General features: G+C 59.6%; 2 protein-coding genes and 4 non-coding genes across 7 annotated transcripts; 5 read left to right on the top strand and 1 right to left on the bottom strand.

Moving 5' to 3' along the window:
• Nucleotides 1-178: 178 nt before the first annotated feature.
• LOC134510972 (cathelicidin-B1-like) lies at nt 179-1,497 on the bottom strand. The gene is made up of 4 exons (XM_063324213.1): nt 1,240-1,497; nt 872-976; nt 670-753; nt 179-531 (listed from the first exon to the last, which is right to left on the bottom strand). The coding sequence occupies exons 1-4, from the start codon at nt 1,480-1,482 to the stop codon at nt 403-405; spliced, it is 561 nt and encodes a 186-aa protein (XP_063180283.1). The 5' UTR covers nt 1,483-1,497; the 3' UTR covers nt 179-402.
• Nucleotides 1,498-7,059: 5,562 nt separating this feature from the next.
• On the top strand, nt 7,060-22,976 carry TBRG4 (transforming growth factor beta regulator 4). 2 transcript variants are annotated; one of them, XM_063324203.1, is made up of 11 exons: nt 7,060-7,134; nt 7,809-8,302; nt 12,013-12,330; nt 13,629-13,800; nt 15,639-15,796; nt 16,339-16,449; nt 18,037-18,181; nt 19,253-19,495; nt 20,217-20,328; nt 21,068-21,182; nt 22,813-22,976. In XM_063324203.1, the coding sequence occupies exons 2-11, from the start codon at nt 7,877-7,879 to the stop codon at nt 22,912-22,914; spliced, it is 1,902 nt and encodes a 633-aa protein (XP_063180273.1). In that variant the 5' UTR covers nt 7,060-7,134; nt 7,809-7,876; the 3' UTR covers nt 22,915-22,976. The 2 variants fall into 2 exon arrangements, with proteins under 2 accessions (XP_063180273.1, XP_063180274.1); XM_063324204.1 differs by lacking the exon at nt 7,060-7,134 and adding an exon at nt 7,144-7,251.
• Nucleotides 8,828-8,955, top strand: LOC134512363 (small nucleolar RNA SNORA5). Its single transcript, XR_010070099.1, has one exon. It is a non-coding gene; the product is annotated as a small nucleolar RNA SNORA5 (small nucleolar RNA).
• On the top strand, nt 12,992-13,129 carry LOC134512361 (small nucleolar RNA SNORA5). The gene has a single exon (XR_010070097.1). It is a non-coding gene; the product is annotated as a small nucleolar RNA SNORA5 (small nucleolar RNA).
• On the top strand, nt 18,840-18,977 carry LOC134512360 (small nucleolar RNA SNORA5). Its single transcript, XR_010070096.1, has one exon. It is a non-coding gene; the product is annotated as a small nucleolar RNA SNORA5 (small nucleolar RNA).
• Nucleotides 19,857-19,996, top strand: LOC134512362 (small nucleolar RNA SNORA5). The gene has a single exon (XR_010070098.1). It is a non-coding gene; the product is annotated as a small nucleolar RNA SNORA5 (small nucleolar RNA).
• Nucleotides 22,977-23,316: the final 340 nt, after the last annotated feature.

Below are 23,316 nucleotides of genomic sequence, written 5' to 3'. Positions count from 1 at the left end.
AATGTCCCCTCGGCGGGAGGGGGGGCGAGGACACGGGGGTGGCCATGATGATGATGAGGAGGAGGATGATGATGGGTGACAGGGGTTGGTGCCGAAGGCTGGTGGGGCACCAAAGATGTGGGGCTGGGTGCTGCCACCGGGCTTTTGCCGGGGGGGTGGGGGGTAGAAATAAGGGTGGGCTTCACCCCAGCACCCTCGGAGCCCCCCGTCTGGGCACAGGGTGGGATTTGGGGGACCTCAGGGACCGTCCCCACTCGCTGGGGGGGGCGCAGGGGGGACGGGGCGGCGCAGGGACCCGCAGGGTGACACCGGCAGCGTTGCAGGGACATTTATTGCCAGCAGAGCGCCCGGGCGGGGGGCACGGCGGTGAGGGGGGGGACACACACACACGATGTCACCCGCTCAGGGTTTGGGTTTTTTGAGGTTGAGCTTGTCGCGGATCCAGACCTTCCCGCGTCGGAAGAAGCCCCTGAAACGCTCCTTGATCTTGGCAAAAAAATCCTTGAATCTGTTGACGTGGACACGGCCGAGCTGGGAGGAGAAGGGGAGCTGGGGTGGGAGTCTGAGGGTGACCTTCCCCTCCGCCTTGGGGACACGTCCCACGGCAGCCAGGGAGGGGAGCCGGTGACAAACCCAAGGGACGCGGTGCCATTTCGGGCAGCTTCTTACCGTGGCGGGCACCCTCTCGCAGGAGAGCTCGACCGTGGGCTGCTGCTGCTCGAGGAAGACGGAGCCCCGGCACCAAGTCACCGACTGCGGGGGACACAGAGGGGACACGGGTAAGACGAGGCTGCGAGGAGCCCAAACCCGCCTCCCCGTGCCTCAGTTTCCCCGTCTCCCCGTTGGGGACGGCAGCGGGGCGAAGCCTCACCCCGAGCCAGCGGCTCTTGCAGGCGGCGGTGGCCATCCCCGGAGCCTGGCACGTGGTCTCCTCGACGGTGAAGCTCAGCTCCTGGCGTTGCTGCAGGTCACTGGGCTGGAAGAGGGGACAAAACCCATCAGGCACCGTCGGCACCGCTGTTCCCAACGCCCAGCCCTGAAACGGGCCGGATCCGGCCCAAAAACGGGCCAGATCCAGCCCTGAGAGGAGCCACATCCAGCCTGGAGATGGGTGAGACGCGGCCCCAACCTTGGTGGGCTCCATCCCCAAAGGGGGTCAGACCCAGCCCCAAAACGGGCTGGATTCAGCCCCAAAACGGGCCGGATCCTGCTCCCGGGACGGAGGAGCTCAGCACTCACCCAGCCGGGCTGGTGGTGGGCCTCCCGGAGCCGCAAGACGTAGGGACTGATGGCCCTGGCGTTGAGCAACTCCACGGCGGCCGAGACGGCATCCCCGTAGCTGACGGTCCAGAGTCCAGGCGGGGATGGCGGGATGGATCCGGTCAACCCCGGCGTGGATCCATCCGGCCCCGGCGTGGTGGCCTTGGCCAGTCCCAGCAGCAGGAGCAGCAACAGCGGTGCCACTGCTCGGTACGGCCTCATCCTGCCTCCTGTCACCCGCCAGGACGCGGAGCCCTTTTATGGGAGCTGCCCTGGATGTGCCGGCACCGGCGTTCCCTCTGCCGCCAGGAAGTTCTCAGTGGGATGAACCCGGCCAGGAGCCAAGTCCGTCCCACCTTGTTTGCCATGATATTGGGGTCACAAGGTGGCCATGGAGGGTGCTGGCCCTGGGCACCATAAGCTACCACACCGGGGCAAGTTGCACCCCAAGGGGACCACCAAAGAGCCAACCTGGATTTGGTGGGGACGTAGGGTGACACCACATCACGGCAAGGTGCACCCCAAGGGAACCACCAAAGAGCCGACCTGAGTTTGATGGGGACACAGGGTGACACCATGCTGGGGCAAGGTGCACCCCAAGGTGACCACCAAAGAGCCAACCTGGGTTTGATGGGGACGTAGGGTGCCACCACATCACGGCAAGGTGCACCCCAAGGGAACCACCAAAGAGCCAACCTGGATTTGGTGGGGACATAGGGTGACACCACGCCGGGGCAAGTTGCACCCCAAAGGGACCACCAAAGAGGTAATCTAGGTTTGATGGGAATGTAGGGTGCCACCATGCTGGGGCAAGGTGCATCCCAAGGGGACCACCAAAGAGCTGACCCAGGTTTGATGGGGACACAGGGTGACACCACGTCGGGTTTCCTTCCCCCATACATGCCTCCAGGGCAGAATGAAGAAGCCACTGTGCCCCACGGCCGGGACTTTCCACCTGCCCCGGCATGTTTTATGGCTGGGCGAAGCGGTGAAGACATCTGTCCCTCACGGCAAACAAGGTGGGTTTGATCAAACACCAGCCCTGGGAGCGGTCGCCCTCTCCGAGGCCATGCAGGAACCTCCAGAAGGACATCAAGGAACCCTACCCAGAAGATGACCCTCTGTTCACCCCGCTTCTGCACGGCCATGCATAGCGAGGGGAAGCCCAAAGCCACCCAACAGGTTCAGCGCTCCTGGCTGGTGGAGGCCATCAAGGACGTTCTCCCAGTGGCTTGTAAATCAAGTGGGGACAAGTGTGCCCAGGTCAGGGCTGGTGGGTGGCATCTGGGAAGTCCCCAGGGAGGATGCTGTCAATCACAGGCTCGTAGGACAGCCCAGGTTGGCCCTGGAAAGATCCAGGTCCAGCCTTCCGTGGAGAAGGGACCCTAGGTGGGATTATCTCCCTCCCCATCCAGGTTCATCTTGAGAACCTCCAGTGATGGGGACTCCACCATGTCCCCGGGGAGGTTCTTCCAGTTAAAACTGGTCTCCAACTGGTCTCACTGTACAACCTAAATTGAGATGAAACCTCTCCTGGTGGAACTTGTACCCTTGTCTTCCCCGTGTGGCTCCTTGAAAGCCTCAACCCTTTGACCACTGGACTGCTGTGATGAGGTCCCCCCCAAACCTTCTCCCCTCCAGGGAGAAGAGACTCAACGCCTTCAGTCTTTCCTCCTACAGCAGGTTCTCCAGCCCTTTCACCGTTGCCCTCCTTGGGAGCCTCTCCAGTCTGTCCATGTCCTTCTTGACTTGTGGGGACCAGAACTGGAGACACCACTCCAGAGGTGGCCTGGAAGATGGCTTCCTGAGCCAGGCAACTGAGAAGCCAACGAGGAGGGGTGCTCTACTGGACCTCCCGCTTACAAGCAAGGACGAGCTGGTTGGAGATGAGAAGGCTGAGGGCAGCCTCGGCTGCAGTGACCATGGGATGGTGGAGCTCAAGATCCTGAGAGGGAGATGGGCAAAAAAGCAGGATCACTGCCCTGGACGCTTCAAGGGAGAAGAATTTGGCCTCTTCAGGAACCTGCTTGGAAGAATGCTGTGGGATACAGCCCGGAGAGAAGTGGGGTCCAGGAGAGCTGGTTGATTTCCAAGGATCATCTTCTCCGAGCCAAACAACGGGCCATCCTGACAGACAGGAGACAAAGGCAGGTGGCCAGAGGTCTGTGCGGACACGCAAGGAGGTCCTGACTGAGCTCAAGGACAATGGGGACACGTTCAAGAGGTGGAAGCCGGGACAGGTGACGTGGGAGGAAGATGCAGACACTGCCCTAGGTGCAGGGTTGAGTTTGAGCAAGCCAAAGCCCATCAGGCGTTGTACCCAACAAGACGGTGGTCAGCAACCATCAGTATGGACTGAAAATGGGCTCAATGGCTGGGCCAAGGGGGTGGTGACCAGCAGCACAAGGTCCACATGGAGGCTGATCACTGGTGGCGTTCCCCAGAGGTCCATACTGGGGCCAGAACCATTTCACATCTTCGTTAATGGTTGGGATGATGGGGCAAGAGCGCAACCGCAACAGGTTGGTAGATGACACCAAACTGGGTTGAGTGGTTGATGGGCCAGAGGGCTGTGCTGCCACCCAGTGGGACCTCAAGAGGCTGCAGAGATGGGCCAGCAGGAACCTCGTGGGGTTCAACAAGGAGAAGTGCCACATCCTGCACCCTGAAAGGAACCCCAGGCACCAGGACATGCTGGGGGCCACCCTGCAGCTCCTCAGAGAAGGCCCTGGACGTCCTGGCAGACACTGAGGTGACCATGAGCCAACACAGGAACCGGCTGTGGGGTCTCTGGTCTTGGAGATAGCCAAAACTCAACTGGAGGTGGCCCTGGGCAACCTGCTGCGGCTGAGCCGGCTCTCAGCAGGGTCCCTGCCCGTCCTTCCGTGCTTCTTCAACTAGATACAAGCTTTTGGAGAAGACAAATTCCTTCCAAATGCTTCAATTCCTTCTAAATTCTTCCAAATTCCTTCCAAATTCTTCAATCATACAGAAAATTGGATTCAGGTGGGACACCCGTCACCAGCAGTCCTTGCCCGACCTCCTGCCCCTCTGTGGCACACCACCAAAGTGGGAAAAGTCATCTGCCTTTTATCGGAGCCAAAATCCTTCCAGGTATCAGAAGGGAACGGCCAGCCAAGCAGCGACCGTGTCCTGTAGGGTGACGGCGCCCGACGCAAGAGCCCGTGTCCCACGGGAGGGTCCACCAGGCCGCCACGAGAAATTCTTTGCTCTGTTTTTCTTGGAGCTCGCACTCGGGATTTAATAGCGACCAAAACCAGCATCAAGACCTCTAAGTATTATTTTTAATTGTCTTGTGGAAACCCTGAGCAGGCTCGCCCCTTTGAAAACAGGGATGAAATCCTGCGAGGCCGTCTTCGGCACAAAAAGAGAGGATCTGGTGAATTTTATTCGAGCTCACACAGCTACAGCTACGCTTTCCAGGCCAACTCCCCACCACTGACTGGGGGGGGGGACGACACACACACATTGTGTGTGTGTAAATAACCACACACACACCGAGGCCCGGAGCCATGAGAAATACCCATCTCATAAATCAAGAGTCTCTCGCTTTGTTTGACCACCGCAAGCTTGAGCTGCCCCTCCTCATTCCTGGCAACCCACGTTATTTATTTGCCTTTTATTCGTTCCCAAAGCCGGGGGCCTGATCTCTTGTTCGGAGACTGATCCAGCAGGAAACAAAACACAGGGGGGTGGGCGAGGCAGAACCCAGCTAACCTCACCGGTGAGAACCTCAGCAGGTAAAGCGAGGGCACGGCTGGTCCATCAGCCCCGGAGCAGCCCCAGAGAGAGCCAAGGTGGGGAGGAAACCCATAGAAAGGTTAGAGTTGGAAGGGGCCTCGAAGACCATCTAGTTGCAACCCCTCTGCCAAGGGCAAACACCTTTTTTTAACGTGTAGAGAGTGAAACGAGGATGAGGGTGGGTTTTCCAACTTTTGCGTGTGCCCCTATTCCAGCTCTCCCTCTCGAACAAAGAATAAAAAACAAACCACAACCACAAAACAACGAAACGAAACAAACAAAAAAAGTAACTCAACAGCGCAACGTAACAACACAAATAGCATTCCAACCGTTTGGCAAGCGATGAGTTCACCTGAGATCAAGTGATTTTTAGGCAGTCTGTAACAAAATGCTGCTTTGCACTAACAGCAGAAAAGCAACAAATACTTAGAAAAAATCAAGAAAGTATACAATCTTGATGAAGTCTCTTAAGTTTCTTTCTACTAACTCTCCACCCCCCAGCCCCACATCCGTTGCTTATCCCCCCTATAAGAAGCCAGGCAGCCACATGGTCACCCCCCCGGGGAGGCTTTAAGGGGGCTGAGGGGGCGCTGAGGAAGGAGAAGGGCCAGGGAAGGATGGCAGAGGGGCAGCACGGGGGCTCAGCCCCAGAGAGGGGCAGCCCCAACGGCATCTCCCACTCAGCGCCCCACAGCAACCCGGCATCACCCCCCCTCCATATTCACAGAACGGTTTGGGTTGGAAGGGACCTTAAATACCACCTAGTTCCACCCCCTGCCCTGGGCAGGGACACCTCCCACCACACCACGTTGCTCCAAGCCCCATCCAACCTGCCCTTGAACCCCTCCAGGGATGGGGCAGCCACAGCTTCTCTGGGCAACCTGGGCCAGGGACTCACCACCCTCACAGCCAAGAATTTCTTCCCAATATCCAATCTAAATTTCCCCTCTTTCAGTTTGAGGCCATTACCCCGTGTCCTATCATTACAATCCCTGATCCAGAGTCCCTCCCAGCTTTCCTGGAGCCCCTTGAGGGACTGGAAGGGGCTCCAAGGTCTCCCCGGAGCCTTCTCTTCTCCAGGCTGAACCCCCCCAGCTCTCTCAGCCTGTCCCCACAGCAGAGGGGCTCCAGCCCTCCCAGCAGCTCCGGGGCCTCCTCTGGACCCGCTCCAACAGGTCCATGTCCTTCTTGTGCTGAGGACTCCAGAGCTGGATGCAGTACCCCAGGTGGGGTCTCACCAGAGCAGAGTACAGAGACTGAATCCCCTCCCTCACCCCGCTGGCCATGCTTCTTTTGATGCGGCCCAGGATGCGGCTGGCTTTCTGGGTCACAAGTGTGCATTGCTGGCTCATGTTGAGCTTAGAGTCATAGAATGTGTTGGGTTGGAAGGGACCTTTAAAGGTCATCTAGTCCAAGCCCCCTATAGTAAGGAGGAACATCTTCAACTAGATCAGGTTGCTCAGAGCCTCATCCAGCCTGGCCTTGAATGTCTCCAGGGACGGGGCCTCGACCACCTCTCTGGGCAACCTGGGCCAGCGTCTCACCACCCTCATTGTAAGGAGCTTCTTCCTTATGTCTGATCTAAACCTGCCCTGCTCTAGTTTAAAGCCATTGCCCCTCGTCCTATCACTACCTGCCCTTACAAACAGCTTCTCATCCACCAGCACCCCCAAGTCCTTCTCCTCAGGGCTGCTCTCCATCCATCCTCCGCCCAACCTGGATTTGTGCCTGGGATTGCCCTGACCCAGGCGCAGGACCTTGTACTTGGCTTGGTTGAACTTCCCACCCCACCCCCTCCGTATTCTGCCTCACAAAACGGCAGCCTGGCGGGGCAGACCGAGCCCAGCCTGACCCGCGGCCTCGGGTAGAGCCTCCCACCGCGCTCCAGGCCCGGCCGGGCGGCGGGGACGGGTGCGGAGGCGGCGGTTGGGCCATGGCGGGCCATGGCGGATCATGGCGGCCGCCCTCCCCTCACGCTTCCCGCTCACCGGAAATAGCGCAGCGCAGGCGCCGGCGTCTGAACCAATAGGCGCTGGCCGCAGGGTGATGACGCCATCAGGCTGCGCCGGCGCATACGCGCTGCCGGCCCGGTGTGCGGCTGGGGCGGGAGAGGTCAGGCCTGGCGGCGGCGGGAGGGGGATGAACCGGGCCCGGAGGGGCATGAACTGGGCCCGGTCTGGAAGAGCCAGGCCCGGGGGGGGTCTGAGGAGAAGATCCCGGGGGCAGAGGGTCGGACCTGGGCGGACTCCGAGGGGAATCGGCCGGGCCCAGCGGGGACAAGGCCCCAGGGCCGACACCAGGCCCGGCGGACTCTGAGGGGAATTATTCCGGGGAAGCGTGGGCCGGGCTGAGGGGAATATCGCCTGGGGAAGGGAAAAGCTCAGGGGCTTTGAGAAGCGCTGGCTGGAAAGGGAAGGAGGGGGCCTCGGGAGGGTGGTGCGGGGGAACTGGGGGCAGCTGGGGAAATGGGGCTTGTGTCCCTGGAGGTCTGGGGGAGGCTCAGTCGGGGCCGGCGAGGAGCGGAATGTGCTTCAAACTCTCCGGCAGACGCTCTGGAGCGGCTGTGTGCTGTCTCGGAAAGCCGTGCCAGAATTCGGCAGCCCCTAAGCGGGGCTGGGGGCACGTTACCCCCGGCAGGGCAGCGCGTAGCCTCTTCTGCGGCAGTGTTTTGCCAGTCGATCGCCAGAAAGCTTTTAATGCCTCTTCACATCCAATATTGCGGGTCAAAACACTCCTTTTATCTCTGAAATTTTCCCTCTCCTAAAGAGTTTCTTGTCCTTTCCTAGCGTTCCTGAGATGCGGCGCTGACCTCCAGCCGGTTACCGGCCTTCCTTCCCCCCCCAGCTCCTTCACCATGGCAGCCCGCTTGGTGCAACGCTGCTGCTGGCGGCACTTGGGTGCCTTTGTCTCTACTCCTTCGGCAGTCCCAGCCTCTCTGCTGGTGCCAGCTGGGAAGGTGGTGATGGCGAGAGCTCTGCCTCAAGCACCTTTCGCTTTATTTCATACTTCCAGCCCTTCCAGCTGGGCAGATGGATTCTCAGTCAAAGAGCAGGTGGAGGACAGCGGAAATCCAGAGCACAAAGTGATCGGGGAACTGATTGAAACAGCCACGAGCCCTCAGGAACTCTTCCAGTTGAGCGAACTCCATGATCTTAACAGCAACCAAGCCTCACTAATAATTACTCAACTTTCCCGGCTCGCAGCGGAAAAAAAACTGGAAACGGAGAGCATTTTGCAAGATGAACGGTTCCAGCAGCTCATCGGCATCACAGATGACCAGGTAAGTTCTCTCCTCGCCACAGAAGTGTTTTGGGGAAAGAATACGAGGTGTAAAGCGGCCGGTGCTCCTGTGATTGAACTGGTGTGACCAGCTGGAGCGGGCTGCCTGTTTAGGGTTTGTACTTTGTATTTCCAAGTAAAAAAATGAAGTTGAGGGGATCAGGAGGTGAAATTATCAGCTCTGGGCAGGACACCTGATTATTTCTGTCGAGAAGCGCTGCTTTTTGGACCGGAGACAAAATGTAGCAGAGAGATAATCCTTGCTAAATGCTATCTTGCTCCTGCTTCCATGAATTTTCAGTTTTCTGGGTAAGATAAAGCTGCACCTTTGCCACTTAATGGCAGCCAGACAGCCCAGGAGTCCTGCTGAGAGCTGCTGGTGCCTGCAGTGTCTCACCCGGGTGTCCCGCTGAATTAACCTGCGATTCTTCTCGCTGGTTCACAGCCCCAGAGAAGCCGCTGGGTAAGACGGGGCGTCTGAAGGGAACCAGTGCACCACGTTCCACAGGTCATACTGTCAAACCTCGGCAGCCCCGTCACATTCAGCGCTGTCCGCTGCAGTTGGTGGTGGCCCAGCCAATTGCTACAGAAATACCTACAGCTCATGGGCCCTGTGTTGTGGGGGCACAGGATGGTTTGGGTGGGAAGGGACCTTAAAGATCATCCAGTTCCACCCCCTGCCCTGGGCAGGGACACCTCCCACCAGCCCAGGTTGCTCCAAGCCCCGTCCAACCTGCCCTTGAACCCCTCCAGGGATGGGGCAGCCACAGCTTCTCGGGGCAACCTGGGCCAGGGGCTCACCACCCTCACAGTAAAAAAATGTCTTCCTGAGATCTCATCTAAATTTCCCCTCTTTTCAGTTTAAAACCATTACCCGTGTCCTGTCATAGAATCACAGAACCCAACCGCTAACCCAGCGCTGCCAAGCCCACCACTAACCCATGTCCCTCAGCACCACGTCTACATGTCTTTTAAATCCCTTCAGGGGTGCCGACTCCACCCCTGCCCTGGGCAGCCTGTTCCAACGCTTGACAACCCTTTCCAGGAAGAAACTTTTGCTAATATCCATCTGAAACCTCCCCTGGCGCAACTTGAGACCGTTTCCTCCTGTCCTATCGCCTGTTCCTTGGGAGGAGAGACCAACCCCCCTTGGCTACTCCCTCCTTTCAGGCAGTTGTAGAGAGCGAGAAGGTTTCCCCTCAGCGCCCTTTTCTCCAGGCTGAACACCCCCAGCTCCCTCAGCCGCTCCTCACAAGACTCCTGCTCCAGACCCCTCACCAGCTCCGTTGTCCTTTGTCACTACAAGCTGTGGCAAAAAGCCTCAGTCTTTCTTATGAGCCCCCTTTATGTATTGAAGGGACACAAGATTGTCTCGCTGGAGCCTTCTCTTCTCCAGAGAGCGGAGCAGAGGGGCAGAATCCACCCCCCTCGCCCTGCTGGCCATGCTGCTGGGGATGCAGCCCAGGGTGCGGGGGACTTTCTGAGCTGCCAACGCATGTTGCCGGCTCATGTCCCATTTTTCAGCCACTAGTACCCCCAAGCCCTTCGTCCGTCTGTCCGTCCGTCCATCCATCCATCCATCCATCCATCCATCCATCCATCCACCCATCCCCCAGTCTGTACTGGTGCTGGGGATTGCCCCAACCTGTGAACTTGCCTTGAACTTGATGAGGTTCCAGGCAGTGCTCGGGGGGGTACAGGTTTTCTGCAAACGCTCCATATTTCTCCTGATCCCTAATCTCTGCTCCCTAAAACCTGTCTAAGGATAGCAGAGAGGTGGGATTTGTCCTGAGGGAGCCTGGTTAGCTCCATTGAGCTGAAACGCTTCCATGTCACTGTAGTTGGAGTGAAAGTACTACTCCCGCTTATCTGCGTGGTCCTGTGTCGCTGTCACCATGGATCAAGGGAGTGTCGGTGTCCCTGCGGAGCCCTCGTGGGGGAAGGGATGCCCCAGAGCTGGCAAAGCCAAGCTGTCGCGCTGCATGAGCGATATGACAAGTGAGGCAGCATGACCGAAGTGTAGGAAACTGCTAAGAGGGACGTGGCTAGGGAGTTTGAGGTGTAACGCAAGCAAAGTCTCTGCAACCACGATTATCCTTCTCCAACGAGCTGTTATTGCAGTCGTAGATAACTGAATGGAAGAGGCCGTTGCGTAGATGGGAAGACGCTCTGATGCAAAGAAATTAAAATGAATCAGCTTGCAATGTCCTTGTGTCGACAAGCCAGAGATTTTGAACAGTAAATGAGGCATCAGCCAGGACAGGGTTGAGGGAAAGGGCTCTTAACAGGCTGAGAGATGAGTTTTGTACGCGTGAATGGGTGAAAAAGGCAAGGGATCAGCCAGGGGATCGGTCTGGTTCTCCTTGTGACCTTCTGAGTAACCCGGGGGAAATCACGAGCTCTGTTCCTTTTCCCAGCTGCATCCTGGTCTGTGATTTTTCAGACTTTAGCAGGGCAGCCCGGCAGCGCTCGGGTCGTTCTTGTGCCTGAGGTGCTGAGCCGTGCCTGAGCAGCCCTTTAGGAATTTGCCGTTCCCGTGGAAATGCTGGTGTTTGGACAGGCCAGAGAGTTAAAGCCTTTGTTTGCCCAAACCCGCGTGGTCCCTCCTGCCTGAAATTCATCGTCTCGCGGCACCGCCTCGCTTAACCTCCTGCACGCTCACTCCGAGAAGCAACTCCTTGTTTCTGAAAGCATTTTGTAATGTTGGGATGTTGACGCGCAGGCGCTGTGCTCTGTACCAGGGCAGCTGGCGCGGTGATGCTTTCTGAAGGGCCTATCAGGCCCTCAGTTGTGCTAAGGATCGGGTTTGTTTTTATAGAAATCAGGAGAGCTTTCAGGCTGGAATTTCCTTTTCGCGCTGCACGGCAGCAGCAGAGCACAGCTGGGGAAGCTTGGGCTGGAAATAAAGAGGTGCCGGGCATTCCCTGACGGACGCCAAAGGAGATGAAAGCTGGAAGACTGATTGCTGGTGGAAAACCACGAGCTCTGCCAGGGCTGCCAGTGGGAAAGCAGCCGGCGGTGGCCAGGCAGAGAAGTTCAGTGGGCAGAGTGGGACTGGGCAAGTCTTGGTGTTCCCAGCAACCGGTGGGATTCGTGCCCAGCTCTCCTTTCAGAGACATTGGAGAGAAATCAGAGCTTTTAGGATAAGTTTCATCCGACCTGAGGTGTTGAGTTGGAGTCCCGTGGCATTCCCCATGAGACCCTCAAGTTCCTGTCCCTGAATTATCAGCCTTTCACACTGCCAGGAAACTTAAGAGCCTCCAGGGAAGGGTAAAGTCTAGTTAAATATTTCACCCAGCTGGTAGCAAACCTGTGTAACTTCCTTCTCTGAGACAGAGAGAGTTCGCCGCCCGTGTGGCAGCTCTATAAGCGACGTGGAATTACCTCTCGAGGCTCATCCGTGCCGCTGGGATCAAGCGCGTGGCTTCAGCTTTTGTGGTACAGGCATCGAGGTTCCTCTTCCTCACCAGGGCGCTGGGTTGCTCCAGTCTGTCTCTGGCTACGCCTGTGAGGAGGAGCAGAGGTCTCATGTCGTGGTGGGGGACAGCTGGATGTCCTCGGACCGAGGAGGACACTCTTGTGTCCCCCTCAACGCTGTGCGGCTCTTTCTGTAGAGGCAGAGCGTTGCCTGGTGTTTGGCGTGACCGACAACCGAATACTCTCATGCTGTCTCTCACCAACGCCTTTTCCTTATTTCTCTCTGCTTCCCAGATTTCTCAGGTGTGGAATAACACCTTGGTGAACCTCCTGAAGAGCCTCTACTCCCTGGGGGTGGACAGCAGCAGGAGGGAGATGCAGTCGGTGGAGCAGGAGGTGCTGTGGCGGCTGCGGCGCCTCACCTTCAGGCAGCTGGCCTCCCTGGCGGAGTTCTTGGCGGTCAAGCAGGGGAAGGAGAGCAAGCTGCTGAACGAAGTCATCAAGAAGCTGGAGCTGCGTTGGACGGAACTCGAGGGCACCCGAACCGTGGTGACGTTGATGGCCAAGGTCGGGCACATCTCCCCGACTCTGATGGACCGGCTGGAGGACAAGGTACGGGCTTGGGGTCTCCCTTCTGCCTCCGTTCCCTACAGATGGGCCACCTCCCCCAGGTGACAGCAGCGGAGGGGACAGCCCCGTCCCCTTCAGCCCATCCTGTATGGGAACACTAATTCCACACAGGCTGTGCTTGTTGCTGCTCCCGAGCACTTTGGTGTGCGCTTACGAGTTGCTGTTTAAGCAGCTTCCCCTCCACGAGTGCATCTAAGAGCGGTTTCCATCTGAGGAGCCACGTAAACGGGGGAACTTGCACTCGCCAGCCCCTTCCCAATCCATACTGGTGCGAGTGGGTGACTCGCACTGGTCTGCGCTGCTGGAAGGTGGGCTGAGCTGATGCGTTTGACTTTGCAGCTGCGGCAGGTTCGCAGAGAACACGCTCGAATTTCCGTAGCTCTGCTGGCAAGCGGTGACTTACAGAGCCAGCATAACGCAGCTGCCAAAAACATCGCCCTTTGCTTCTCTGTGCAAGCCAGGCTGCGAGGAGAGCTGGAACAAGGAGTGTCCCTACTGTCCTCGCCTTCTGGCTGCCTTTGGGCACCCGTTGTCTTCAGAGGGGGCAGATCTGTCCCCTCCGGTGCTCCGTTGGTCCCAGCTTCTGTCGCTCATAGAAGCAGGGAAATGTCCTTTGGGTTGGAGCCACTGCAGGAGCCCTGACTGCAGCTGCGTCAAATTCAGTCCTCGTCCAGACAGTGCTGGGGACTGGCCAAACAGCTGCCACAGCAATATCTGTAGCTCACGAGCCCCACTGTCCCTCTCCCTTGACCCTGGGGATAAATAAATGCTACAGACAGTGGCGCGTGACGAGGCAGAACGCTGTAGCTGGACCTGACGGGGTTGTCAGCTTATGCAGAGCTCAAACTAACAATGTTGGGTTAGCGTCCTGCAAACGAAGCAGCAATTACAGTGGAAAGGAGGGTGCTGATCCAACAGGAGGTGCCTTTCCTCTGTCGGTCTTTGCCCGACGGTGTGTTACGTTGCCTGGACACACAACAGGAGTGGACACCGAGGTCCTGCCGGCCGGGGGAGGCAGAACCAGGTGTGGGGAGATCCTGGCCAAGCTCTGCAGAGGGGAAAAGGGTCTGCTTCCCCTCGCCCTCCCTCCGTGTGAGCCGTTACGCTCGCTCCCAGCCGCTCAGCCTCGCTGAGTGCTAAACACTCACCAGTTCCAGTCCCTGTCACCCTCGGAGGGCCTCAGTCGGTAGCGATGGCGCGTCCCGCTCTGAATAAAGCCTGTGTCTGCACTTCGCTTTGTGCTTTCCCTTTACATCCCTGCTCAAAACATTTCTTGGCAGGCTCTGGAACTTGCTGAACAGTTCAACCTTGACGACATCCGGAAAATAACGCTGGCTCTAGCCTACCAGAACCGGCGCTGCGTGCCTCTGCTCCGAGCCTTGTCCTACCACCTGATCCAGAAGCACCCTGAGCTCAGCCTCAACATCCTGATGGACCTGATTTTCGCCTATGGTAAGTGGCTCGGTTGTATTGGGACCTGCTGAACGTTACGTGTGGTAGAGTCCAGCTGATTTTTGGTCTCACAAGCAGGGATTTGGTGGCGTTGGTAGCACGGCGTTGGGGCCAGATGAAGGAGAAAGGCTGGCAGGGTACGTTAGGCTGGACCCAGCATGTCAACCAGCGCAGCCGGGTAGTTTCTAGCTCCAAGCACAGGCAGAGTGAACCCCGGTATTCCATTTTTCTTCCAGTGCGTGGGAAGAAGGGAACTTGTGATGGGAGAGCAGTTTGGAAAGGTGGTCGGGGTGCCAGGTGCCCTGCAGCGCAGGCAGCTACTGATCCAGGATCCCCCAAATAGCTCCAAATCACCTCTCGCCTCCTCCTGTGGCCGTGAGTTTCTCGGGGAGCCCTGGCCTCTGTTGCCTCCCTTGCAAAACACAAAAAATGAGAGTGAGATGTGTCAGAAGGGCTGAGCAGGAGGCCTGGGGAGGGCTGGACCGCTTACGTGGGCACTAAATAGCCGATTTCTTTCCACTCAAGAAGTCCTAGTGACAAGTTAATTAACATTTGAGAAGCGCTGGGTGCTGAATTCATGCTCTTCGGTGGCTGAGGTGCTACAAGTACTTGCACAAGCGCTGACAGATGCTCTGGGCGAGGGCAGCCACCTTGGTGGTGTTCCTGATCACAGGCTAAACTGGAGCCACCAGATACATGATGGTGACGTGATAATTTGGTTTATGATCCTTAATCGTCTGGCTCCTCTCTCTGTGCAATGTTGCGTGGTCCTGTTTTGCTTTTACTGTTGGTAGGCAGTGGAAATCTCAGACAGGCGGGGATAAAAGAAGCCAGGAGAGCCAAAGAGGAGCTATTCTTCCATTGATTGTCCAGCTTCTGGTGGTGGGAACAGCTCTTCTGACAACCAGTGGGGCCAGGACGGTCTTCGTAGGTTAGCTATACTCTCAAAATAAAGAAATAACCCCAGTAGACCTGGTCTTGGAGGGAGCTCGGGCTTCTCTCGTTGGTGTTACCAGCTTATTTGTTGTGAAGTTGATGAGTCTGGAGTGAGTTTCAAGGAAGACTGGTGGATGCTCCGTGTCGTGGCCTCCAAATCCATGCCGGGCACCTTTCTCAGAGGCAGGGCTGTGGCTGCTCCAGCTCAGGAAAGGCAGCTGGATGCTATATACGGGCCTGGGTCGTATGCAGAGATTGGACCAGGTAATCCCAGCAGTTCCCCAGCCTTTAAACCTACAAAGTGGACAATCACAAGGGCTAGACGTGGTTCGGGAGCGAGACCGGCTCCGGCAGCGCTGTAGCTGCTGCAATGGGGAGGCTCTTGGCCAGGACGCTGGCATGCTGCGCTGACATTTCTCTTTCATGCTTGTAGCTGCTGCATCGTTGCATCAGGATGGTTTGAATCCTGCCTTTCTCATGGGGACTGTCCCCTCCTGGCTGGTCCACACTGACCCGAGCCCCCCGCCAGGGTTTGGTGCTGCCGGTTGCTGATCCTCGGGCCGGCGTGAGGTTCCCGGTAGCCTTAGTGAGTTCAGGGCTCTTCTGGCTGGATCAGGATCTCTAGCTGGAGACAGTGGGGCTAAAATTGGCTACCAGCACTGGGTGGAGGCTGGAGCCGTGAGTTGGCACCAGGATTTGAGAGCTGGTGGGTGCGGTGGGACACAGCAGAGACTTGGTCTGATGGGGCCAAGCCAACCGGGGGAGGCAGTACCGCTCTCTGAGCCTCCTCTGCTCCTTACGAACAGCTTTGAGCTTTCCCTTGTGCCGCCACGGCCTCTCCAGGCACGGCTCCCGTACCAGCTCCTTGTAAGTGGCTGCCGCTTTCTCTTTGCTCCTTTAAGGAAAACTGAATTTCCACCAGCCCCAGGTCTTCCAGAAGATAGCCACCGACCTGCACCCCCACATTTCCACGATGACGCCTGTCGAGGTGACGCGCTGCATCAGATCCTTCGCCCTCCTCAAGTGGCTCAGCCTCCCGCTGTCTGAGGCCATCGCGCAGGTGAGGAGGGGGCTTGTGGCACTGGCACCAGTATGACTGGTGACCCATCCCAGTTTTCCCAGGAGACGGGAGCAGGTTCCCCCCACCTCTCCAGAGATGCTCCCTGGGATGTCGTCGCTATCTTCCCTACCCGGCCAGCGGCTGTAATCGAGTCTGACAGGACTCGCTGCTCATTTTCCGCTAAAGTCAGCACTGGGAATCCGTGCTGAGCTGGGGCCGGTCTCGGCTCCGTCTGAGCCTCCACTCCCGAGTGCCGGTGCTGCTTCTCTCCCCCTGCGCCTTCCCAGCTCTGCCCCAGTTTATATGCCTGCGCTTTTGTGTCCGTACTGGGCAAGTGGGAATACTGCAGAGCGTTGCTTCCACTCACAGCTTTCCCTTGTGCCAGGATAAAATGCTAAGGAAGCACTAAAAGATCTTTCGCTCGTGTTTTCCCATCTTGCCACGGGGCTGGATGCATCCTCGGCTGACGTTTTCAATCTTTTCGTGACCATGCTCACGTAGGACAGACCTAAACCTCTGGTTTTGCCCCCTGTATCTTCCAGTATGCCCTGGACAACACCAGGCAGCTGTCGGTCGCCCATCTGTGCAGTATCATCCTGTCTTTTGCTCGCCTGAACTTCCAGCCCAGCGGAAGCGAGGACTTCTTCAACATGGTAACCTTCCTTTTCTCCTCTTCTTCATGAACCTTCCTCCCTCCCTAGGCAGCGGGCAGGCCGCAGATCTCCTGTTAGTGCATCCCCGTGTGCAAGCGCGTGTTGGGTGGCTCCAGCCAGCTGTAAAACGGTGTGAGAAATGAGAAGGGGGAGTCCAGAGCTCAAGCCAGGCTTAAAAACCCACCCTGCGCTCGCCTGGCTGCGTGCCGGGGCTGAACCAGTTAGTCCGTGACCGGCTCGAGTCCCCGCGGGCTCACTTTTCTACCAGACAGGAGCAGCGTGTGGGTGTTCACGTGCCCTCCTGAACTCCGATTGCTGTAATTAACTCTTTATAACGAGGCCATAGGTGCTGACGGTTGCACTCCCGTTCCTGGCAGAGCTGTGTGGCTCTCCTAGCAGAGTCAAGCACCCCCTCAGGTAGCCCTGAGGCTGCTCCCCTGGCTCTGAGGAGCTGTCGAGGAGGAGAGAGGCTGCCACAGGCAGACGTGCTCGCTGTCCTCCTGCCTTGGGGGAAGTTGCCGCATCCTGGGGCGAGGAGACATGACCAGCTGGAATGGCCAAGCAGAGGGAAAGCCTCCTGGGTGGTTTAGCAAGAGGCTGGCGGGAGGTGAGCGTGGGGCAGGCGCTCTCCTCGGCGTCCTCCTGCCCTTCCCTGGCTCGTGGAGGCGGCCAGGCTGGCCTCTGACGCGGAGGAGGAAGTCACCTTGACCTCCCTGGGGACAGATTTATGCTGATGATTTCTAGAGGAGTTGCATTGTCACTGTGTGAGCGAGCGTTCGCCATGCACCTGGGAGCCTGCCCAGCCATATGCGTGCGCAGCCGAGAAGGAAGGAGACCCAGATATGGGTGTTTCTGATGAGCAGGACCCTGCGTCCCACCACAGGGCAGCCTGTCCCTCGTGGCCGAGCCGGCCTGGGGCGCAGGAGGTCTCCCAAGGACAGAGAGAAGGGCAAGGCCTTGGAAGTAGCATCCAGGGCTCTGGGCTCCCCCTGCCAGCGTTAATTGTGGTCACCGTGACGGGGGATTTTGTGGCAAGTGCTAAACCGCTCATTTTTGAGGCTTTGCAGAAAAGTTCTCCAGGTTTAACAGGAGAAACCCCTGTGGGGTGCAGAGGTCCAGGCTCTTGTTGTGATTCCTGGACGGTCATCCTGACACCACCTGTACAGTTTCAGATCCCTCCAGCTCCGTTTACAGCAGGTTTTAGTTGCAGATCCTGAAGAGTTTATCGCTTCCAGCCCTCCCTTTTCTAAACGCTGCCCTCGGGGCAGAGCTGGCTGCAGTGGTGTGTTATCCCTGGCTGCTGCGGTTTGCTGCTGGGCTTTCTGCTGAGCTCCCCTCCCACCACCCCGCAGCAATGCAGCATCCTGAGCCAGCGAACCGCAGCTCGTGAGCTGCAAGGGTCACGTTAGAGGGATCTTAAAGTGTCCCCTCTGCAAATAACCCCGGGGAGACGCACTGCTGTAGAGGAGACAGTGCACATCGAGTGCGCCCTAACGCCTCGGGGATCTGTCGAGCTGCCATATCTGCATGTTGACCGCAGGAGGCATCGGCAGCGCTGAGCTGAGCTGTTGGTTTCCCTCTCTGCAGGTCCACGAGGAGCTCCAGGACCAGCTGGACAACCTGGAACCTCACCTGCTGACCGACCTGGTGTGGTCGCTCTGCGTGCTGCAGCAGGCCAAGGCTCCCTACCTGCAGCGAGTGCTGGCACCCGAATTCCACGCTCGGATCCGAGGTGAGGCGGGCCGTCTCTGCCGGTGGGATGGGGATCGAGAACCTCAGGCCTGGAGCAGGGAGTGGGGATACTGAGCCTGGCCCGTCTAAATTTGAGTTAACGGGTTGTTAACTGTTAACCAGGAGGGAATCGATCTGGCCGGGAGTGGCTGTAATGGATCCCCCCCGGCTCTGTGCAGGGTACCTGGGCAAGGGGAGCGCAGGGCAGCAGCACCAGGAGAGTTGGGCTAGCGAGAGCCACGGCCTCCAGCTCCGGCAGCCCCCTTGGCCTGGGGATTTGTGCCTGTGTGCGATGGGGGAAAGAGAAGACAGCGAAGGCAAAGGAGATCCGCTCAAGCCATCCTCCTCCGTGCCATCCTGCTCGTGGCTTCCTTGTTCATTCCCTGTGCACTCTTCTCCCACCTTCCTCCCCGGGTCCTGCCCGTTGTCGGTTCTTCTGCCTCCCCAGCCCGAAGCTGAGTGTGTTACGCGGCTGGAGCGACACTTGTGGGGTTGAATCTCCACAGGGTGACGCGTTGTCCCCAACCGTGTCATGGAAATGGTGTGCCCCAAGGCGCAGCTTGCTTCTCTGCTCCGCCACTGGCCGTGTTTTTCCCCCCAAGACCTCGAGAAGAGACGGGAGGGCTTGGTATTTCCTAAAATGCTGACTGCTGGGGAAGTGCAGCCCCGTCAAATTCAGTCCCTGCCTCCTCCGTGGCGGGGACTGGCCAGCCGGCTGCCACAGCAACTTCTGTGGGCCGTGAGCCCCGTGTCCCTTCCCGTGGGACCCCGGGGATAAAATCACACCACAGACATCAGGCTCCGATGGAGCTGTCGCCGCCGAACAAGGGCACTGTTTGGCTGGGCCCGTTTGTGGCTTCCTGCGAGTGCCCAGAGCAAGGCCAGGAATCACGACGTTTGGCCGTTGGTGATCTGTATCTCCATGCCAGTGGGCAGGGACCCATCACGGTGGAATCAGAACCAGGAATCCAAATCGGACAGGCTACACAGGCCAGCGGACGAAGAGCCAGACCCCGCTGCGGGCCGGGGCTTTAGGATGTGTCTCTAGCTCTGTTTCTCTCCCCGCCGCCAGGCGATCAGTCCCTCAAGGCCCAGAATTTACGGCTGAAGCTCATCCATATCAACGCTGCTGCCAAGCTGGAAAGCCCTGACTACCGGGGGCCGTTCCTGCCGGCGGAGATGCTGAACGTCGCCGAGCCGGCGGGGGAGAAGGTCACCCTGCTGCAGAGCAGCCTGCGGGATGCATTGGCGGGGGTGCTGGGGAGCCGGGACAACGGGCGCTTCGACGTACGCACCATCTACGGTTGGCAGATCGGTGAGTGCGTCCTCTGCGGGCAGCAGCGGGACTCCATCAGCGGAGGGAATTGAACTCGAGGGGCTTGGGTACGGCTACCAGGCTTTACCCCTCCTCATTCTTCAGCCTCACGCCCCTCTGCCTCCTCATCGCCGCTGCCCTCTCTCCTTCCCATCTCCTCCCGCAACTTGGCTCCGAAGGCAGAGCAGAAACTGCAGCCCGGGGCAGGGTTGTGGGCAGCAGATATGCGGGACAAAAGCCCACCTCCTGCAGCCAAGCAGCGTCGAGGCCGGCGAAAGGCTTCTGGCTCTGCCTTTCCTTCCCCTGCCGCCCCCCCCGGCTCTTGCAGTCCCCCCCCGCCGCCCTCAGCTCCCTGCTCTCCTGCAGCCCTGTCAAATTCGATCCCTGCCTTTTCCGTGGCGGGGACCGGCCAACCGGCTGCCACAGCAACTTCTGTAGTCCATGAGCCCCACGTCCCGTTCCTGTGGGACACTGGGGGATAAAATCAGGCCACGGACACGTCTTCTGCCCGAGGAGACGCTTGGGAAGCAGACCCTGCCCTGCCAGCAGCGTGAGGGGGATGCTTGACTCCGGCTGCTCCGTGGCTCTGGCAAAGATGGGGTTTTTCTGGGAAGGGAGCGGCGGGACCTTGCGTTCTCTGCGTCACCAACCTCGGGGGAGACGGTGTGAGCAGCATCCAGGTGGGTCTCAGGAGTCCTTGTGTCCCCTCCTCTCCGTGCAGATGCCGAGATGGTGGTGAACAACGAAAATAAACCTCTCCCCTTGAAGGACTTTGCTGCTCCCCATCTGCTCCGCTCGGAAGGGACAAAGCCGCTGCCGCCGGGCGCCAGGAGGTGGGTCTGGGCTCAGCTGTGCCTCGCTGGCGGGGAGAGGAAGGGGGGAGGCTCTGCCTTCGGAGTGCTGAGGATCCGTGGGCCCCACAACTCCCGGTCGCCGCGGCTGGTGGCTCACGGCAGAGCCGCAGGGGCTACCAGCGTGCCAAGGACGCCATGCCCAGCCGCGTCCCCTCCCTTGTTTGGGAGCAGGAAGGGGTGGGCACGGGACAGAAATTGGGGTAGGGCTGTGCCACCCCCCCCCACCCCGCCCCCAGCCCCGGGGTAACGTTTTGGAGCCAGGGGTTGCTTTGACCAGCCAACGTGGCGGAATCACAGCAGGGGAGGGGGCCGGACGCTGGTGGTGGCAATGGTTTTCTCTCCGAAGAGAGCCTCTGCCAGGGCCGTCTGCCACAGAGCCCGGCTGCCTGCAGGGCCCTGGGGACTGAGCTGCCTCCTTCCTCCTTGGAAAAGGCGGCATCGCCCCGCTCAGCTTGTTGCCAGGCCTGGGCTGTGGATAAATTACGCTTGAGCTGCTGCCCTGGTGCATCTCTGCTGGCTCAGAGGCAGGATACGGGCTCCAGCAGGACAAATCCGTGTCCTTCTGGCCGGGCGCAATCGGCAGAGCTGGAGCAGACCCTTCTGCCGTGGTTCCCTTTGGGATCTGAGCGCTGCTGCCAGCTCCGCTGGGGCTTCCCGTGCTCAGCTCAGCCTGACATCTCACGGCCTCCCGTTTTCCCCCCACCCGTGTGTCTCCCAGGGTCGCCTTCCTCCGGTGGGAGTTCCCCTACTTCAGCAACAGAAGCAAGGACCTGCTGGGCCGCTACGTCATGGCCCGGCGCCACGTCCAGGCGGCCGGCTTCCTCGTGGTGGACGTGAGTAGCGGCGAGGAAGAGAAGGGTCTCTAATTCTGTGGAGATGGAGGAGCAGAAACCTTCTTGAGTCGGGGCGGGGGGGGGGGTTACCAGCTTCCTTCTCGCTCCCCTCCCCGTCTTCCTGCTGGCTCTGGGTCCCGCACAACAGGGCAGAGCCCCCCCGTCACCCCCCAAGCGCTCCTCGGCGCCCTTGGTGCGGGCTGGCTCGTCAGGTCGCCTGCCCACGCCGGGATTAGCCACCGTGATCCCCTCCAGGCCACCTGCTAGCCCGAAGGTGGCCAAGATCCGGGGCCAGGGTTGGGGGGGGGGGGGGGTCAGTAATCGAGGGGGACATCAGACAAGGTCTTAAGGCGCTGATCCCCTGCGGCGGAGCCCTGTGCTCCGGCGGGGTCATGCGTTATTTAGCTTCCCGGAGGTAATTATAGCTCTCCCTGGCAGGCAGCGAGCCCGGCGCTGGGGGAGGAGGGTTGGTGGCCCCCCCTCTGCCCCTCACCCCGCGCAGCCCAGGCTCAGCGCTCTCCTGCCCCGGCTGCGGGGCTCCTTCGGGGCTGGAGGGGGCCGCCTGGCACCCCAGAGCAACGGCGGCGTCACCCCGCGGTGCTCTCCCGAGCCTCTCCCTCCCTTCCTCGCGTAGCCCCCCCCCCAGCCCCGAGCTCCAGCGCTTCCCCGGCGTCCTCTCCCCGCCCCCCCCCCGGCTCCCTGCTCCTGCTGCCGCCCTTTGAGGCTGATGCGAAGCGAGGGTTGAGGTTCGCCAGAGGGTTGAGGTTTGCCAGAGCTGTTTTTTCCCAGCCGCTTGTGTAATTCCGCCCCCCGCCCCGGCTGCGCTGGCTGGGGAGGCTCCCGGGGAGGGGGGAGACGGGAGGAGGAGGAAGGATTGTTTCCCGCAGCTTCAGCTAAATATAGAGGCAGGGGTGGGTGGTGGGATCCCCCCAGACAAGGCTGCTCCCTCGTACGGGGCTGCTGCCGAGGAACGGCAGCCGGGCTCCCGGTTTTTTAATGTAGCTGGAGCCGTCAGCCACCAGCCAGAAAACAAGCGCCGGGTTCCTGGTCCCCTTCCTTCCCAATTCCCTCCGCCGTAAACATTTCACCGGGCTGGGGAGGCACAGGGAGGAGGAGGAGGAGGATGGGACGGGCCGCAAAGCTCCGCCGCGTCCTCTGCGTCTCACACTTGGAAAAAACGACGCGGGTTTCGGCGCTCGGTGAGGTTCCCCGGGACTCTGGACGGCGGAGATGCCGCCCAAAATCCTCCCCTGCCACGGGGGAAAGGGCGCTTGGTCCCGCACGGCCTCGTGCCGTCCCAGCTGCTCGCAGAAGCCCGTTGTTTGGTGGGGGCGACGCGGGCTAATTTGGGGACAGTCCGGAATTATCCGCGTTTTGGTCCCCTGGGTGCCCTCGCCCGTCCCCGCAGCACCCCCCTCCCAAATTTGAGGCTGTGGCAGGGACAATCCCAAGGGCTGCCGGAGCGATGTCCCAGCTCCGCCGGCCCTGTGACCCCGGCGTGGGCTGTTGGGGATGGAGATAGGATACGGACACTCCTCGTTGGGGGCGGGGGGGCTAAACGCGGGGCTTTGCTGCGCGTCTGCGGGCTCTGACAGCATCTCCTCTTTCCCCCCGGACTCCGCCGTCGCAGGTTCCACACTACGAATTCCTGGAGCTGAAGCTGGAGCGGCAGCGGACGGCCTACCTCAGGGACAAGCTCAGCAAGGCCATGGCCAAGGAGATGGCGCGTTAAGCGCGCCGCCCGGCCCCTCGCGCCCGCGTTCGAAACCCGGTCAAATAAAGCCACCAACTGTACAGTGCCACCCTTTGGGCTGCCGGTTGGCGTCGGCGCCGCCTGGGGCCGCGGCTTGGCTTCTCCCTGGGGTGGGAGACGGCTCCCCGCCGACGCTCGGTGGGACCCCGTTTGCCACAGCCACGGCTCGGCTCCTGGAGGAAGCCGCCTTGAGCCCAGGGTTTAGGATTAAAAGCCGGCCCGACCTTTCTTATTCCCGTTTTATTAATAGCGGGGCTTTGTCCCCGGGCGGCGGGAGCTATGTCACTTCCACCCGGAGCAGCGGGACCCCCGCAGCGGGCACCGGAGAGCCCCGGTGGGCTCTTAACCAGGAAGGGTTGGATTCTGCCCCACATCGTGCCC

Source organism: Chroicocephalus ridibundus, chromosome 2 (genome assembly GCF_963924245.1).
Source record: "Chroicocephalus ridibundus chromosome 2, bChrRid1.1, whole genome shotgun sequence".
Lineage (NCBI taxonomy): Eukaryota > Metazoa > Chordata > Aves > Charadriiformes > Laridae > Chroicocephalus > Chroicocephalus ridibundus.
Note: the sequence above shows the minus strand (reverse complement) of the source record. Positions and strands in the feature narration are given on the sequence as shown.

Coding starts and splice junctions, on each gene's coding strand:
- LOC134510972 (XM_063324213.1), bottom strand. CDS start 1,482: ATGAGGCCGTACCGAGCAGTGGCACCGCTGTTGCTGCTCCTGCTGCTG. Junction 977..1,239: donor CCCACCACCAGCCCGGCTGG/GTGAGTGCTGAG, acceptor CCCCTCTTCCAG/CCCAGTGACCTGCAGCAACG. Junction 754..871: donor GCAAGAGCCGCTGGCTCGGG/GTGAGGCTTCGC, acceptor TGTCCCCCGCAG/TCGGTGACTTGGTGCCGGGG.
- TBRG4 (XM_063324203.1), top strand. CDS start 7,877: ATGGCAGCCCGCTTGGTGCAACGCTGCTGCTGGCGGCACTTGGGTGCC. Junction 12,331..13,628: donor TGGACCGGCTGGAGGACAAG/GTACGGGCTTGG, acceptor ATTTCTTGGCAG/GCTCTGGAACTTGCTGAACA. Junction 21,183..22,812: donor CCGGCTTCCTCGTGGTGGAC/GTGAGTAGCGGC, acceptor CCGCCGTCGCAG/GTTCCACACTACGAATTCCT.